At 40.7% G+C, this 16,868-nt stretch overlaps 1 protein-coding gene across 2 annotated transcripts in view; it reads right to left on the reverse strand.

The window, feature by feature from the left end:
- The window catches only part of LOC110286599 (integrator complex subunit 6-like), a 52,657-nt gene that overhangs the window by 22,953 nt on the left and 12,836 nt on the right, over positions 1 to 16,868 (reverse strand). For both annotated transcript variants that reach the window (XM_021153059.2, XM_021153058.3), the window contains exons 3-7: positions 4,511 to 4,660; positions 3,634 to 3,723; positions 3,233 to 3,416; positions 2,854 to 2,982; positions 380 to 543 (exon numbers count right to left, since the gene is read on the reverse strand). In XM_021153059.2, the coding sequence (XP_021008718.1) occupies positions 380 to 543; positions 2,854 to 2,982; positions 3,233 to 3,416; positions 3,634 to 3,723; positions 4,511 to 4,660 (717 nt within the window). The remainder of the gene's footprint in view (positions 1 to 379; positions 544 to 2,853; positions 2,983 to 3,232; positions 3,417 to 3,633; positions 3,724 to 4,510; positions 4,661 to 16,868) is intronic.

Below are 16,868 nucleotides of genomic sequence, written 5' to 3' on the forward strand. Positions count from 1 at the left end.
ACCATTCTCCTCCCCTGCTTTACGCCACAGAACTACCCTTTCAATAAGAGATGGCAACCAAAAGAGAGGGTGTCTACTTGCATCAGGCACAGCTTAAAAGCCTTAAAGGTATTTTAAAATCCTCACGGTCATATCATTAAAAACCCAGTCCAGGGCTGGCAAGATGGCTCAGCGGGTAAGAGCACTGACTTCTCTTCCGAAGGTCCTGAGTTCAAATCCCAGGAACCACGTGGTGGCTCACAACCATCCATAATGAGATCTGACGCCCTCTTCTGGCACATCTGAAGACAGCTATAGTGTGCTCACATACATGAAATAAATAAATCTTTTAAAAATAAAACCCACTCCAGTGTTCACCCATTTAATTTATAACACTTACTAGTGAAGGTAAATTCTGTTCTGGCCAAAACGATTCTGGAATTGGCCAGTGTCCAACAGGAACACCAGTTTTAGAATTAGGTCGCACATAGATGAGTTTATGACAACTATGCCACGGTTGAGCAGCAAATAGGTTGCTTGGCCTGCACAACTCCATCAGTGTGTCTACAAGAGAAATACGTGTCAGAAGTCATGGCTGCTTTTACAGTTCTTTATCTTCTTGTACACGATTTTCAGTTTCAGGCAAAGGACAAATTAAAACAAAACAAAACAAAAAATATGGTTTATGTAAAAGGACGGAAGAACAGTGACCGCCCAAGGATTTCTGCTTTCTCTCTAGAGACAATTTTAATCTAATTTGCCCTTTAACTCAACGCCTCCCACATTCTTAATCTACTAGGGGAATATGAAGTTGTTTGGAAAACTAGCACAAATAAATTAAACATATCACAACACAATGGTCATTTTTCAAGAATTCAGTTGCCAAATTAGGCAGATTAAATAATTTATTCCCTGGATAGTCTTTACATTTTGGGGATCTAGCAAAATAGATTATAAATTCCATTTACATTTTTGCTCTACACCCAATGACCTCAAAAACAAAACACACACATTCCAAATTCATTTGAAGATAGAGGACATCTCTGTGACATAATCTGTGTATACATAGGGATAGCAAATATAAAGCCAATGTCTCAAGGTTGTCGTGCAAGAATTCACCCCAGTTTTTCCATACACCATTAACATTCTTTGTAATCTGGCCACTGTATATAATGCATCGTAATATATAATTAGTGCATTTTAATTATTTAAATCAAGCTTACTTCTTTGCCTGTCTGAAACAAAAACAAAAACAAAAAACCCTTATGCCATGATTTGTCATCTAAATTATAACTACAAAGGACATTTTAATATCATTTTTCTTAAATTACATGACTCGATTTACTTATTTTGGTATTATTTTCAACAAGTAATTACTTGAGGCCAGCAGATTTCTCAGTGATTCACAGGCTCCAGGAGAAACATGTAAATACATGTGAGAACCCCTCGAAAGTTGGGCTCACACTACTGGCAATGTGATGACCATCCTTCTGAGCTAAGTATTACTGACTTTTATCAGATTCTTCAAAGTTAAAAAAAAATACTCTGGACAAAGAGAAAAAAATGGAGCTGGAAAAATATCTGAGCTATTTATATGACAGCAAATCCAACTAGTATTTCTACCTGGAAGTTTCCCATTCATGCTGAGGTAATAAACACAGAATTATGGTCTGGGCAGTCAGTTGCTAACACACCCTTTATATATGGTTGATTTAAAATATGCAGTGCAAGACAGGCAGTGGTAGCACACGCCTTTAATCCCAGCACTTGGGAGGCAGAGGCAGGTGGATTTCTGAGTTTGAGGCCAGCCTGGTCTACAAAGTGAGTTCCAGGACAGCCAGGGCTACACAGAGAAACCCTGTCTCGAAAAACAAACAAACAAATACTGTGAGGCTCCAGTCTTCTTTGGCAGATATTCTTAACTTAGGAATCCAAAAAACTCCTGAAGTTAGGCATAAAACTATATATGTGTGACTTAAGTCTTTTTCTCCAGGCAAAAGAATCTATATTTTGTGATAATTTCTCAAAGGGATACAAGAGTTAAAGAAAGACAATATCCATTGCTTTTGACAAAAATGTATCGCTTTCTGCCGTGTATATAGTGGGGGTCCCTTTGGCCTTACCCAAGGGAGTCAGATCAAACAAAACACCATGGTGAAATCTCAGTCTTTCTCCCTGTCCCTGTTCCCCTTCCCTTCCCCCCTCTGTGTGTGTGCACACACATGCTGAGAGAAAGGAGAAGCAATAACAAAGAACAGAGCTTTAAGGAAGTCCTGCTCTGTGTGTTACTATGGTGTAACTTCGTTCCCCTGATCCCTTTGAAAGCCATTCAGAAACATCCACTTGACAGACCATCTGGAGGTTCACTATGGTTTAAGCTCCTTATGCAAAATGAGCTATGGCTTCTGTATTTTCAGATATCAAAACATCGTGTAGTTAAAGAATGGTCAAGAAAAGATCAATAAATGACCTTACAGAATACTGTAAGTACCTGAATAAACATTCACACTCTTTTCCTGTGGGGTGGTTATTAACACAGATTGCATTCATAAAGATAGTTTAGCATAGCTGGTGATCACAAGCCCCGAATGAGATCCGCTTACTGAAGCACTCCACCATAGTGGACAGCCAAACATTTCGGGAGCAGAGAGAAGGAATGAATGACTGGGGTCAGAGAAAGTAAACATGTTCTTAGGAAACTGTTTGACATGAAATGAAGGTTGCTAGAATTTGGCCACGTGACACATGCATCCATTAGTTGTTTGACTGGAATGCATATGGCTACTGAAGATTCTATTGCATGAGTAATGTCTTTTCAATCCCAGATCATTCTTCCCCACAATATTTATGATTAAAACATAACAATTACCGTACCTTCTCCAACAGGAAGTGGATCCGGTCCTGTTTTCTCAAAATTAATAACTACACCACTCTGTACTTTTTGAACTAGTGACTCTAAACACTGATTTAACATTCTTTGTGTTCTCACACAGTAGGAGCGACCTATGCCAGAGAGAAAAATAAAGAGCTCACTGTCTGATCAAAGCAAATACTGGTTCCCAACACAAGAATCTGAAACCCTAAAATCCAACTTAGAATCACCACAACTGCAGTAGAATGTGGTCTGAACTTCAGCGGCAGAGTTCACGGATTTTGAAGGCAAGCAGGCAAAGGCAAAAGCTACTGCATTTAGTAAGAACTCGACTTTCCTACCCACAGTTCTTCCTTCAGAGAGAAGACACAGTACTAGTACCTCCTGTGACCTCGCACATCTGTGTGATGGCCGATTCATCACTTGGGACACTCCCTAGCTGCTCTGGCTCAGTAGAAGCCACTCCAGGCAAACGCAACACCAAGGCAAATAACCTTTGATCCCAACGAAAAGGTTCTTTGGTTAGTTCGCTTCCAGGCAGAGGAGAATTCAAAGGAAGATGAAGCTGACAAGGCAAGATTGGAAAAGGTTCAGTATCACAACTCACATCTAAACAAAGAAAGAGTTAACTGGCTCCCTTCGCTTTCCTGGAAGGCAGCAGAAGTAAGGGTTACTGAGCTAGATCGCTGCAAATGTTATTCTTATCTAGAAATGCATGCCTCTCACAGAAATAGCTGTATGTTCTCTGCTATTTAAATGAAATTTTTAAAATTATATCTCACCTCTTCTTGAACGCTAGCAGTACTTGTTAACTTGTTTCCATCTGTGATGGTAATTAAAATAGACGGCTCTAAAAAAAATGGATTTCTCCCCTAAAATATATTTGAAAAAAACAAACCATTAGAGCTGTGTAATGTAAGATAATTGTTCTTACACTTCTACATTTGCCTTACTAATGACCCCTCAAACATGATCAAGTTCTCCCTGGTATATAAGAAATAAAAGCCTCCCCCATACTTGTGAGCTAGTTCACCTGTGTTAACATTCTGGCACAGACTGAGGAAGAAAGGGACAGTGGGAGCAGGAGCAAGTGCTTCTCTGCCCTCCCCCCCCTTTTCCTAGTGCTTAAAAAAAACGTTATCAGTTTTGGGGAAAGGGAGAGAAGAAAAGACACAGAAGATTTCTCTCCAACTGTCTTCTTCCAACATTTTGCAGTACCTTTTTTTTTTTCCTTTTTTTTTTTTTTTTTTTGGTTTTTTGAGACAGGGTTTCCTCTGTATAGCCCTGGCTTTTCTAGAACTCACTTCTTTGTAGACCAGGCTGGCCTCGAACTCAGAAATCCACCTGCCTCTGCCTCCCAAGTGCTGGGATTAAAGGCGTGTGCCACCACGCCCGGAGGTACCTTTTTCATTATATTGTCAAATTTCTGATGATTAAATGATAGGAATTTCATTTACTATTTAAACCATTGATTGATGAATTGATATATAAGAACCGAAAAAGTTGGGTCTGTTTAATCTTTTTTATGAAGTGTGCATCTAAAAGGTACATGAACCTCTTTTTGGTTGATACTCTAGGGTACCACAAATCTTGCCCAATTTTGCGCTCTTACTCCAAGTCATCAAAATAAATTAACTATATTCACTCAAAAATTGTTACCTGTCCATAATTGTCTATTCCAGATATTAATCTATTGAGATTTAACAAATCAAAGGAGGATCTTAGAGCCTGACCAAGAGTAGTCAGTCCAGAAGCCTGGAGATTTTTCAGTTCATTCATAAATGTGGCATGATTTTCCTTCCAACCAGCCTGAAAAGCAAACATTGACAAAGAAATTCTCAATTATACAATGAATAATATATAGGGCAAATAAGCACTAAATAACACAGTATCAAACATCTGACAAATTAATCCCTCTTTAAACTAATTCCACTCTGTCTGTATCTTGACTGTTCAAGTGGAACCAAAGCAGTCACTTTTAAAAAGTACGGCTTTAATGATTAAAGGCAAAGAAGGCAAGCAACCAATGCATTTGTTCATGACAGCAGGCAGGAGGGCTTTGTTTCAAGACGGTATTCTATATTGAGATTTAACCTAACCTCCATACACGCTGACTCCCTCAGCTTACTAGTGGCAATGAGCAGGTGAGCACGGAGTGATGTGAGAGTAAAAACAAAACAAAACAACTACTTTGAAAATGCTCTGTCCTGGATAGAGAAACAAAACATAACAAAACAAAACACTGAGAGTCTGACATACATGAATTTTGATACCCAAGCTTCTTCTTGTGCAATAGTTTCCCTTTTAAATGACAATAAAGAATTATACACATAGAGAGACTGGGGAGATAGCACAGTGGAGAAAAGCATCTGCTAATCTTGCAGAGGACTCTGGTTTGGTTCCCAGCACATGGATACTGTGTGGCTCACAACTGCCCCATAACTCCAGTTCCCAGACACCATCACCTTCTTCTGGTCTCTAGGATATCTGAACACATGTGGTACATATACAGACAAGCAAGCACACATACATTCATATAGCTAAAATAAATAGATGATAGATGGATGGATAGATAGATAGATAGATAGATAGATAGATAGATAGATGATAGATGAAGCAGAGCCCTATTTATTTGGAGACTATTGGCACTATTAAACTTCAGAAGGTCCCAAATCTAGAATAAGAAGAAAAAGAAAAGGATTTGCACTGAGTTAACAGATTCCAGGCACCCCCAGAGGCTATAAATAGCAGCAAAGAACCAAAAACTCAAGGTTAACAGCCAACTGTTGCTGAGAGCCATTAGTCTGTAGAATTGGAGGAAGGAAAGGATTGTACTGTCTGGTCAGCAGTGAATCTAAAACCAAAGCAACGTGAGACACAAGAAGAAAAATACAAAGATGTCATGAGTTTTCAGGGAGCCACAAAGGAGTGAGCTTGTCAGCAACAGTGAATGCAGAAAGCACAGACTGGCAACATGGAAGACTGAAGCATCAGTTTCTTGAGCCTGGAGGACCCCGAGGACAAAGATAACAGATTGAACATTGAAGGTACACCAACCAGGGCACTACAGTTGGAAGCAAAAAGAGCAAGTAATGCAGAGATGAGCTCAGTCATTTAATATTTCATGTTTAGCTAAAATCATAATGCTCATTATCAATACAACTACAACAAATAGTATTCTAGTCTCACGGTCTCTCAATGAACAATAAGACACAAGGGATAGTATAAATGACCAGTGTGGAGATGAAGGGACATTAGAACAAGCCTGAAGATAACATGTCTCATTGAAGCAAGTAGAAAGAAGAGAACAGTTCCTAAAAGGACGAGTCTTACTGGAGAACCACTAATAAAATTATTACTGCTCTGGATATATGGCAGAAGTCAAGGCTAATGGGATAATTTGGGCTCTGACTATTAAATGCTTTGTACAGCACACTCAGAAGTTTGGATTGTATCTGCAGCCCTGGGAAGAACTCCCTGTTCTTTTTAATTAGGGGAGCGGTGTGATCAGATCTGCATTTTAGCAAGATGGTTCTGCTCAGAGTTGGAGACTAAATTGAGGGGTGGAGGGCAGACTGAAGCTCAAGGCAGGAAAACTGGTTTGTAGACTGTTGCAATAGCTAAGAGGAAAATGATGAAAGCCCGAACTAGGGCGGCAAGGATGAGAGCCTATTGCAAACCAGTGAAGTACTTCAAAAGGCAGAATTGTATGGATACCACACCTAATTTAGCAGAATGAGGGAGGGAGAAGGAGTCATGTGTTAGGTCTGAGTTTCTGGCTTGAGAAAACTTATGAATGATGGAATCCTTCATTCAGCAATGTTAGTTTCACAGTATAAACTTACATTTACACTTATATTAAGTGTTGAACTCCCAAAGAGCCATAGGACAGGTCAGGGAATGACTAAAGAGAAATGAGTGTACTATTTGGGAATCGCTTTAAAAACTCATCAACGTTGTTAAACACAGTGACACCTTAGGGCAACTACAGGATTGTCTGAGAGGAGTCCCAGTGAGATCCAATCTTGATAGTGTAGCAGAAGCCATCGGCCTTGAACCAGACCAATGACCATTTGCAAGGAAAGCTGTTGAGGCAAAAGGGTAGACTGCATGACACACGGCAGCTTCCGTGGCAAGATGGTTTCTTTTTCTTTTTTCTTTTTATATATTTATTTTAACATTTATTTTGTTTTCTTTGGGGGAGGTTGCATGATGTGAAATTCACAAAGAATCAAGAAGGGTTTAACAATTTAAAGAACAGGGGACTGAAGAAATGGCTCAGCGGTTAAGAGCACTGACTGTTCTTCCGAAGGTCTTGAGTTCAAATCCCAGCAACCACATGGTGGCTTACAACCATCCATAATAACATCTGACGCCCTCTACTGGTGTGTCTGAAGACAGCTACAGTGTACTTACATATAAATAATAAATAAATCTTTTAAAAGAAAAGAATTTAAAGAACAAACTATTTTTAAAATGTGGTAGCACCTTCTTTGTAAACACAGCGCTCATACGGTAGAGACAGCCCAGCCTGTCTCCAAATGAAACTGAAGGCCAGCCAGCCTGACCTCTATCTCAAAAGGAGGGGGCAAGATGACTCAGAGAGTAAGAGTGTGTGCCATCAAGTCTGACAACTTGAATTCAATCCCTTGTACCCACAATAGCAGAGAGAACTGACTGTCATAATTTGCCCTCTAACCTGAATATGTGTCACATGGCTCACATGACCATATGCATACACACGGATGCACATACACACAAAAGGATACATAAATTGACCCGAGTTCCAGCCCTAAGATCCATGTAGCGGAAAGAGAAAGACGGCTTCTGAACATTGGCCTCTTACCTCCACACATGCTCTGGGGCATGCTCGCACCCACCACATGCACACAGTAAATACATAAATAAACCAATAAATATTCATAATGTTTAACGAGCAGCTGAGCATGGTGGTGCACAGCTGAAATCCAGCACTTAGCAAACTGAGGCAGAAGGACTGAAAGCTTAAAGGCAGCCTGAACAACACCAGGACCAGCTGAATCTACACACTGAGATCTTTTCACAAAAGCAGCCGGACAAAAACAAACTAGGAAAAGAAACCTATGGAGGTGTGGCACAGTGGTAGTGTTTGCCTAGCATGCACCAGGCACTGGGTCAGAGAGGGCTAACTCATTGGTGTTTAAAGGACTCCGTGCATCCTGGGTTTTACCAGTCTTAACCATCAATTTGTCAGGACACTTACTCCTTAAAATGTCCTTTAATAGCACAGCTTGAAAACATTTTACAAATGGTTTCAACATCTAAATATCTGGCATCTGCTTTTAGGTAGATTCTTAGCCTTTATGTTGAATTGGACAACATGAAAAAGTTTTAAGTCATTCTATACTTGAGTACAACCGGGTGTGGGAAGCAATGGTTTTCTTGATAGCAGCCTGGGTCCTATTTTAAGAAAGAAAGTAAATGACCCTATTTCCATTTTCCATAAGGAAGAAGGACTGGGAGATAGAATTAAAAAAAAAATAGAACCACCCAGACAATGGTGGTATGGGCCTTTGATCCCAGCACTTGGAAGTCAGGGGTAGGTGGATCTCTGCATTCAAAGCCAACCTGGTCTACAGAGTGAGTTGCATGACAGCCAGGACCACAGAGAGAAAACCCTGTCTCAAAAAGCCAAAAAAAAATAGGAAATAATAAGGTTACATTAATAATATGTAACTAATTTCTTCCTAAAAATCATTATGATGGAACAGTAGGCAAAAGGACATGTTAATATTTTCCATTCATTGTGTGAGGTTACAGTTTTCACAGTCTAATTCAAGACAGCTAATGTACTTTTTCTTTTTAGAAGTACCGATATTCAATTTCTGGTCTCTTGAATACTAAGCACACACTCTACCACTGAGCTACAGTCCCAGCCACTAATGCAGAAGAGTTTCTTTTATCTGGACTGAGGACTGACCTCTGGCCTCAAGGCAGGCATTTTACCACTGAGCTGTACTCGGAGCCAGGTATTTCTTTCAAATTATTCTACTTCCAAGACATTCTACTCTCCTATGAGACAATATCTTCCACACATTCTTGCAGAATTACACTTATAAAGTATGTTCACACTTCACATAGTGGCTTAGAATAACCCAACCAAATAGGTCCCCTGTCATTCTATTTTATTTGAACAAGCAAGGAAGAAGTGAGATTTGTTTGTTTTTTTTTGAAGTGACAGCAATAATAAGTAGAGCAACATGTGACTATTAAACACTTGAAATGTGGGTAGTCAAAATGAAGATGTGATATAAGAACCGAAAACATGTAGACATTTTTTTTCGTGATGCTGAGGACAGAACCTAGGGCTCTTCCCATGCTAGGCAAGGTCTCCCACAGAATTATTTCCCTAGCTCTATGCATGAGAGTTTGAGCATGTAGACTCCTTCCCCAAATAACATATACAATTTTGCTACTTGTTTTATATTGACTATACTTAAATGATACTCTTTGAGACATATTCAGTTAAAATGAACTAATAAGGGGCTGGAGAACTGACTGAGCAGTTAGGATTACATCCTGGTTTTGTAGTGGATACAAGTTGGATTCAACACCAGTGCAGGGTGGCTCACAACCATCTTTAACTCCAGCTCCAGAGGATTCTAGACCTCTACCTCTGAGGGCTTATGCACTCACATGCATGTACCCATATATATGTAATTAAAGAATAAAATAAATCTTAAAAAAATATATACTAGCAAAAGTAGTTGGGTGTAGTGTAATATGTAGTCCAGGTAAATGCCTGTTCCTTCTGTCTCAGCCTCTCAAGTGCTAGGACTAAAAGTGTGTGCATTCACATGAGTGTTTTTAAAACATTGCAACTTGAATATTTTAAATTGTGTATGGCAGACCTTGTATTATTTCTTTTAGTCGCTGAATCTGCTAAGGACAAGGAAGTCAGACATGAGGGCTGGCCTTTGAGGGAACAGACAATGGAGCCATTAGAGATTTCAGGGCCAGGGGAAACAAGATAAAACAATGCCTCTGAAAGATCAGTCTGGTAAGTAACAACCAAAACAGACCAGAGGAAGGAAAACGGTATTCAGAAAAAGAAACTATGGAGTAATCCAGGACTGGGGCAGTCGGGACCAGAATAGCGACAGGATGAAGGCAGAGTAAACTGAAAAAAACATTTGAAATGTACAAGCTGTGACTCAGTCATGGAGGACAGGCCTAAAAGGGGAAGATGATAAGAGATCCGGAGAAGGGAGGTTTAGGGCCAAGAAGTAAACCCGGGATGTGCAAAGTCCGAAAGGAAGCATTTGTTGTTTTCACGGATCAAGCGGGAAAGGTGTCTCAGTGATGGGGATGGTGAATAATGGCAGACCGTATTTACCAGTGCTCATTCACAGGGAACTCGCCTATGCAAAGCACAGAATCTAAGATATATCATTCTTATCTTAGCCTCGGAATCAGAAGCTCACAGAAAGGGGCTACTATTGTTACATCCATTTTCTAGATGAAGACACTGAGGTGTATTGAGGCCAATCCAGGATCTTGAAGGAAGGGAGCCTAAATCTTAGGGCATGTCCCTCCCACTAAAACCACTTCACTACCCTCACGCATGCTCTCTAAGTGGTAGATTAATGTCTAAGTTCAAGGTTAGTAGTTTTCAAATTTCAAGTTACTCAGCCTATTTTCCCTGATGGCTAAGTTCAGGACACTTAGGGTTTGGGTAGTAAATTTAAAAATTATATGACCCTGGTCTAGTCCTGGGTGTCACCAGCTAACCTGGCACAGTCCAGAATAAGTGTCTGGGGAACTATTTCCTCATCCAAGAAATGAAAGAGCTATAAAACCAGCCCTAAGCCAGGCATGATAGCACATGCCTTTAACCCTGGCACTCTAAAGGAAGAGGCAGACGGATCAATGGGAGATTGTAGTTAGCCAGGTTTACATAGAGAGTTCCAGGCTAGCCAGGGTTACATAGTGAGGCTCTTAAGATCTTAACATCCCTTCTAATTTTCATATCCCATAATTCTACACCCCATAACAATCCTTCTAGAAACATTTACTTACCCTATAATTCCAAGTCTTATAATAGTCATTCAAGTAAAACCGACCTACAGAAGAAAAACACCTACTGCCTTATAAAGTATGTTAATTTTGGTCTTGTTTAAATTTGCATAGCCCACTCAAAATACCATTTTGTATCAAGAGAAGAACACAGGGATTTCTGCAGATTGGTGACCCATTCTGTTCTCAGCTCTGCCTAACTGGCCACTAGCTACGTATTCCCCAGTTACACCAGTACACAGTAGAGAGAGTCTCCTCAGAGGTGGGAAGCCTCCAATGAAGGTTTCTTACTACCACCATCTGTACTTTCTACCCTAACTGCCAAGTTTAGAGCCAATCTGCCAGCACTGTCTTTCCCAGACTGTTGCTAAAGCCCCTTTGAATTGCCTGTTCTCTGACCGGCAGTGCTTCTGAGGTAGGTAGTCCTGGTCCTAAACAGACCAACATACATCTAGATTGGATCCCTAGTCAAGCCTTCATGAGGAAGAAGGGTGTTATTTAGAACTCTGATCTGACTCTCATGGTTGATGCCTGTAATCTCTGCACTCGGGAAAGCTGAGGCAGGAGAAGAGTGAGTTGGAGGCAAACCAGACCTTGTCTCAAAAAATAAACAACAAAAGGGACTCTAGCTGGTTCTTGTGTCTATTTCTCCACTGGCTTCAAATGGAGGAATATTTAGCAGCCGCCCACCCCCAAATCTCAGCATCTTATACATCATCCCATTTCCCAGAGACCAGTTCTCTGATGTAGGGTTTTTCATTATTTTTTTATTTTTTTATTTTTGGCTTTTCGAGACAGGGTTTCTCTGTATAGCCCTGGCTGTCCTGGAACTCACTCTGTAGACCAGGCTGGCCTCGAACTTAGAAATCCGTCTGCCTCTGCCTCCTGAGTGCTGGGATTAAAGGCGTGCTCCACCACCACCTGGCTTCTTTATTTTTTTAATAGAGAAACTCTGCCCTCTATTAAACCTTGGCAGGAATTCTAAACAAGTAAAGGAGATAGAAGATCCACAGTGCTCGAAGGGGAGGGATGTGGGAGTAGTGCTAGAGCCCTTTCTGCTCTAGCTCTAAAGGTCATTTGTAATCCTTTTCCAAAATATTAGTGACCTTGCTTGACTTAAGATAATTCAAATGTTTAATAAACACAGTATTAACATCCCTATCCAAAGTCGTGCATAAAGGTATTTAGGACAGCTGCACCTAAATGTTCCTTACAAACTGTACGTAAATTGAGTATAAGCAGAAAAAAAAATAGATGACTGAAATTCTCTAGCATGGTTAGCTATTAAAAGGTAACAGCAGTGGATCTATTCAAAGAGCAAATAATAAAAAATAAAAATAAATCACTACATGTTACAGACTGTCACGATCCAGCCTCTCTTACACACCAGTCACTGTGATCTTTTTTCTTGAATAGCAGAGCTTCCAATGTCCCCAACTTAGTGCCGAGCCACTGCATGCCTCATTTGGGAGCACAGTTGCTCCTCAGCCTATCTTGACATTCTCCTGATAGCTGCACAGTCCAAGTCATCCCAGCTGAGGCTGGGCATGGCAACTGAATAACAAGGGCTGCTGTTGATGTCCGGGAGACAATACATGTTGCTTTCCCTCCTCAACACACATTTGGTTTTGCATGAAAGGAAATAAAAGCAGCCTGATAGTATTTGTTCTTTATAAGCCTATGCTAAAGGGCTAATCTCGACCTTGAGCTTTTTTTGTAGATAGTTACAAACTAGATGATTAACGGATTTGAACATTTTCCCAGATGTCCCAAGTTAAAGTCTAAATATAGTAGGGCCATCAATTCTCTTGTTGAAGGATAAACAGTTTTTCTTTTTTCCATCTGCTCTCCATAAGTTTAGGGAAAGTTTTCTCTGTAGCAACCCAGACCATTGAAATAAAGCAATTTCAACAGTATTTTTTTAACCAGTTTACTTTCTTCTTCAATTTGACATTGTTCATCTTTGTCATCAAGAACCGGGTCTATGTCAGTAAACAGATGAGCAAGATGGAATGATGGAACAAAAATATGCCCAGCTTTTCCAATCAACTCTGACTCTCCACAAGACAAATGACTTTTCTCTTGGTCCTTGTCCTTAGCCTTATGCCAAATATTTGTGCAACTTAAAGCTTTCAATGTCAAGAATTTCCTCCTTGTGATTAAAATGGATTCCAATTCAATTCTTCACCCATCCCTGTTCCCAATTTTGGGGGCTTGTTTGTTTTGTTTGTTTGTTTGGTGGTTTCAGTTATATTTTAAAAACTGACTTGTTCTATCTTGTGTGTGTGTGTGTGTGTGTGTGTGTGTGTGTGTGTGTGTGTGTGCCTGTGCCTGCTTGTGTATATGTGTATCGCATGCATACCTGGTGCCTGGGGAGTCCAGAAGAGGGCACCAGGTCCCCCAGAACTGTACTTACAGATGGTCACACCTAGTGCCTGGGGAGTCCAGAAGTGGGCACCGGGTCCCCAAGAACTGTACTTACAGATGGTCGTGAGCTGCCATGTAGGTACTGGGAACTGAACTCTAGTCCTTCTGCAAGAGCAACAAATGCTCTTAAATTGCTAAGCCATCTCTCCAGCCCCACCTTTAGCTTTTATTTCAGGTAGACTCTCCTTCTGTAGCCCAAACTGCCCTGGAATTCAATATATAGACTGTCTTGGTCCTAAACTCGTTGACAGTCCTCCTGCCTCAGCTTTCAAAGTGCTGAGTTTATGGACATGAGCCACCACACACAAGTCTGCTCTCCAATCTCTATAGTAATAGAACACTCTGACAGATGAAATCATTAAAATGTCCATTCAGATTATTTCTATCTAATTCAACTCTGAAAGAAGGTATTAGCATTAGGACGGACACATTGAGAATATGCCATAGCATTGCAGCAATGAAACGGTTGCCTTGTGTGCCCTCTCCTATTTCCCCCAACATGGAAAATTTTAACTTGGTTTCCTTTGTGAATATTTTCACTTTTTTTTCCTTATTTTATTTTATGGAGACATAGCCCTGGCTGGCTGGGAAACTGCTATGTAGAACAGCCTAAGCCCATGGAGAAGTATCCCTTGGCTTTGGCATTTGACTAAAGGTACTGCTACACCCTTGGGAGGCTCAAGGGATGCATTCTGTAAGTCTTTTGATCAGTAGAGCTCTTTCTTACAACACACTTAGTTGAGGAATACATGGTTTTTCCGATTCCCATTTCTCTGAGTTACTCCTTGAAGGCCCTTGCATCTTGAACTTGCTAAAATCTGCAAAATCCATTCTCATTCACTAAAGAATCTCTCTGCCTGTGGACACGGAATGCTACCATTCCATCCCTGTGCTTCAGGAGGTATAACTGAACAAGACTGTCTCCTACACTAAAACAAAACAAAACAAAACCCACTTTATTAAAAAGTGGTTCCCTTATATATTACTACAAAAGCTTACTTATCACTCTATGGCCTGTTGAATTGTTTTCCAAGGGACTGACAGAGACTCACAGGATTACATGTGTTAAGTGAACTGAGCAAAAAACAAACAGTCAGTGGAAACTATGGTAAGAGCAGAGGAAATTTGATCTTCAGCAGTGAGTGGATGGGCACATGTAGAAATGAACAGTTTAGAGACTTTCATCTTCTCTCTGAGTCTATCGCACTGCTACATATAATGGAACAAAACTTGGATATCTATGTTTTTTTTTTAAAGCTCTTTTGTTGGCAGGAAAATGGTTTGGTGGCTAAGAGCACTCATAGCTCTTCAAAAGAACCCAAATTTGGTTCTCAGCACCCAGCCACATCAGATGGTTCCCAACCACTTGTAATTGCAGCTTCAGGCACTCCTACAGCCTCCTTTGGCCTCAATGGGTGCATGCACATACATACACACATATACATAAATAACTAAACATATATTTTAAAAAGCTACCGTGCAGATTTTTCTTTTCAATATTAGCGTCTAAGATGAGATTTGTTTTTGTTTTTTTGTTTTTTGTTTTGGGGTTTGGGTTTTGGTTTGTTTTTGTTTTTTTGAGGAGTGTTACTATATAGCCAGGCTAGCTTCAAACTCACTAGCCTTATGCCTTAGCCTCTGACTGCTATGAATCCAAATGTTATCGAACCTAGGTACAGTGAGACATTTTTGTGGACAGATACACAAGATAAAAATTCACAGAAATGGCCTAGGGAAAACCACACTTGGCCCTTGGTCAGGGATGACGCTCAGCAATGCGAACAAGATGGTCATTTATGACTTTCTAATATCACACAGCATCTCTTCCCAGAGGACTAATTTTTTTTTTAAAAAATTATCTCAAAATAAGTTTTGAGTTGATTTGCACAAAATAAAAGTAACATTCATTCACTGTTGAAAATCCACGCATAAAAAGAAAGCTAGTCTGTTCGCTCAACCTTCAGCACCTGGATTCTGAAGTAATCATTGACAGACGACTTGGGAAAAGCAAGCGTTGTAGCAGCAAACAGGAGCACTATAAAGTGGGGTGGCACTTACCAACTTGAGTAAGCTATTTTCTGAAACTTCAAGTGATTTCTAAATCACATGGAATTCCACTCCTCAATTATTCCGCTTCCTGCCTTTCAGCCCTATAGCTTTCTCCTACTCCCTTCAGGAAGGAACCATGGAAATAATCCAGTCTGATCCTGTCGTTTACCAGATGAGGAAACTCACACCATAAAAGATTCCGGGGGTCATGGGTGTAATTAGTAGCAGACTCATGTTAAAACCCTAGGTCTCCCACCCTTGCAGCTCAGGCACATCATGCAGGAAGCCAAGGCAGTGGAAAGCTCATTTTGCAGACAGGATGGACTATGCCCAGTTTTTGAATCCACTTTTAACATATAGCTTAAAAGCATTACTTTGAAATGAGGTTCACACAGGACATAATGGCTCCTGCCTTTAATCCCAGCACTTGGGAGGCAAAGGCAGGTGGATATGTGTGAGTTCCAGGCTAGCTTGGTCTACAGAGCAAGTTCCACAACAGCTAGGGGCTACATGGAGAAACCTCTGTGTGTGTGTGTGTGTGAGAGAGAGAGAGAGACAGAGACAGAGAGAGACAGAGACAGAGACAGAGAGAGGCAGAGAGACAGAGAAAGAGAGAGGGAAAGAGAGAGACAGAGAGAGAAATAAAATTTACAGTGTTTATATACGTGTGGAAATTTTCATGGAAACGAGAGATCTGCTTTATACATCACTGACATTCTTCTCTAAGAAATGAAGCAGAAGGGAGTCCTTACTTTCCAATGCCATGGCTGAATTAAATGTTTGATATGAACCCAAGAATCCCACAGTCTATTGCCTAGCTATGTGGGCTCTCTTCCACTTCCACGGCGACAGAAATGCAGAGACTGGGCCTTTTCACTAAACAAATGTGCTTCTAGGCAACTTCAGGCCAATTTAAACCAAAGCGCTCTGCTCTGGTTCAGGCTAATAAACCTCTAAAGGTCATACTCCAGTTCCCTCCCCCATTCCCTGGAGCCTCTCGCCAGTATAACAACAGTTTAAAAGCACCTTCTGTCACATCATCCCCTCAAGTCACACCCTTAATGGGAACCTTTCAGTTCACTTCCTTCCTGATCCCTCCCCCACCCCAGTCCTTTAGCTGCCAGGCTGTGGATCTCTTAGGTCCTTTGTTAAGTGAGGTTCTAAGGGTTGTGGACAGTGTCGGAGAGTCACACCCAGCAGGTATAAGAGACAGGTCTGGCTGATGTTAGGCCACAAATGATGAAGTATACATTTATAAAGAGACACATGGAGCAGGTTCCAGAGAGCTCTAAAAACCCAGGGAAAGTTGGACTTGGCCTCCATAGGTATGGAGAGTCTTTGAAGGTTCATGGGGAGAACGATGTGAGGAAATGAAATTTTAAAGAGAATGAACGGTTGGTTTGAACGGATGGTAGGAACATGGGAGGTCCCTGGAAGACCAATTACAAGGTTGGTATAACGCTCAAAGCATCACAACATTGAGGGC

Source organism: Mus caroli, unplaced genomic scaffold, assembly GCF_978045245.1.
Source record: "Mus caroli unplaced genomic scaffold, Mus_caroli_1 scaffold_5, whole genome shotgun sequence".
Classification (NCBI taxonomy): Eukaryota; Metazoa; Chordata; class Mammalia; order Rodentia; family Muridae; genus Mus; species Mus caroli.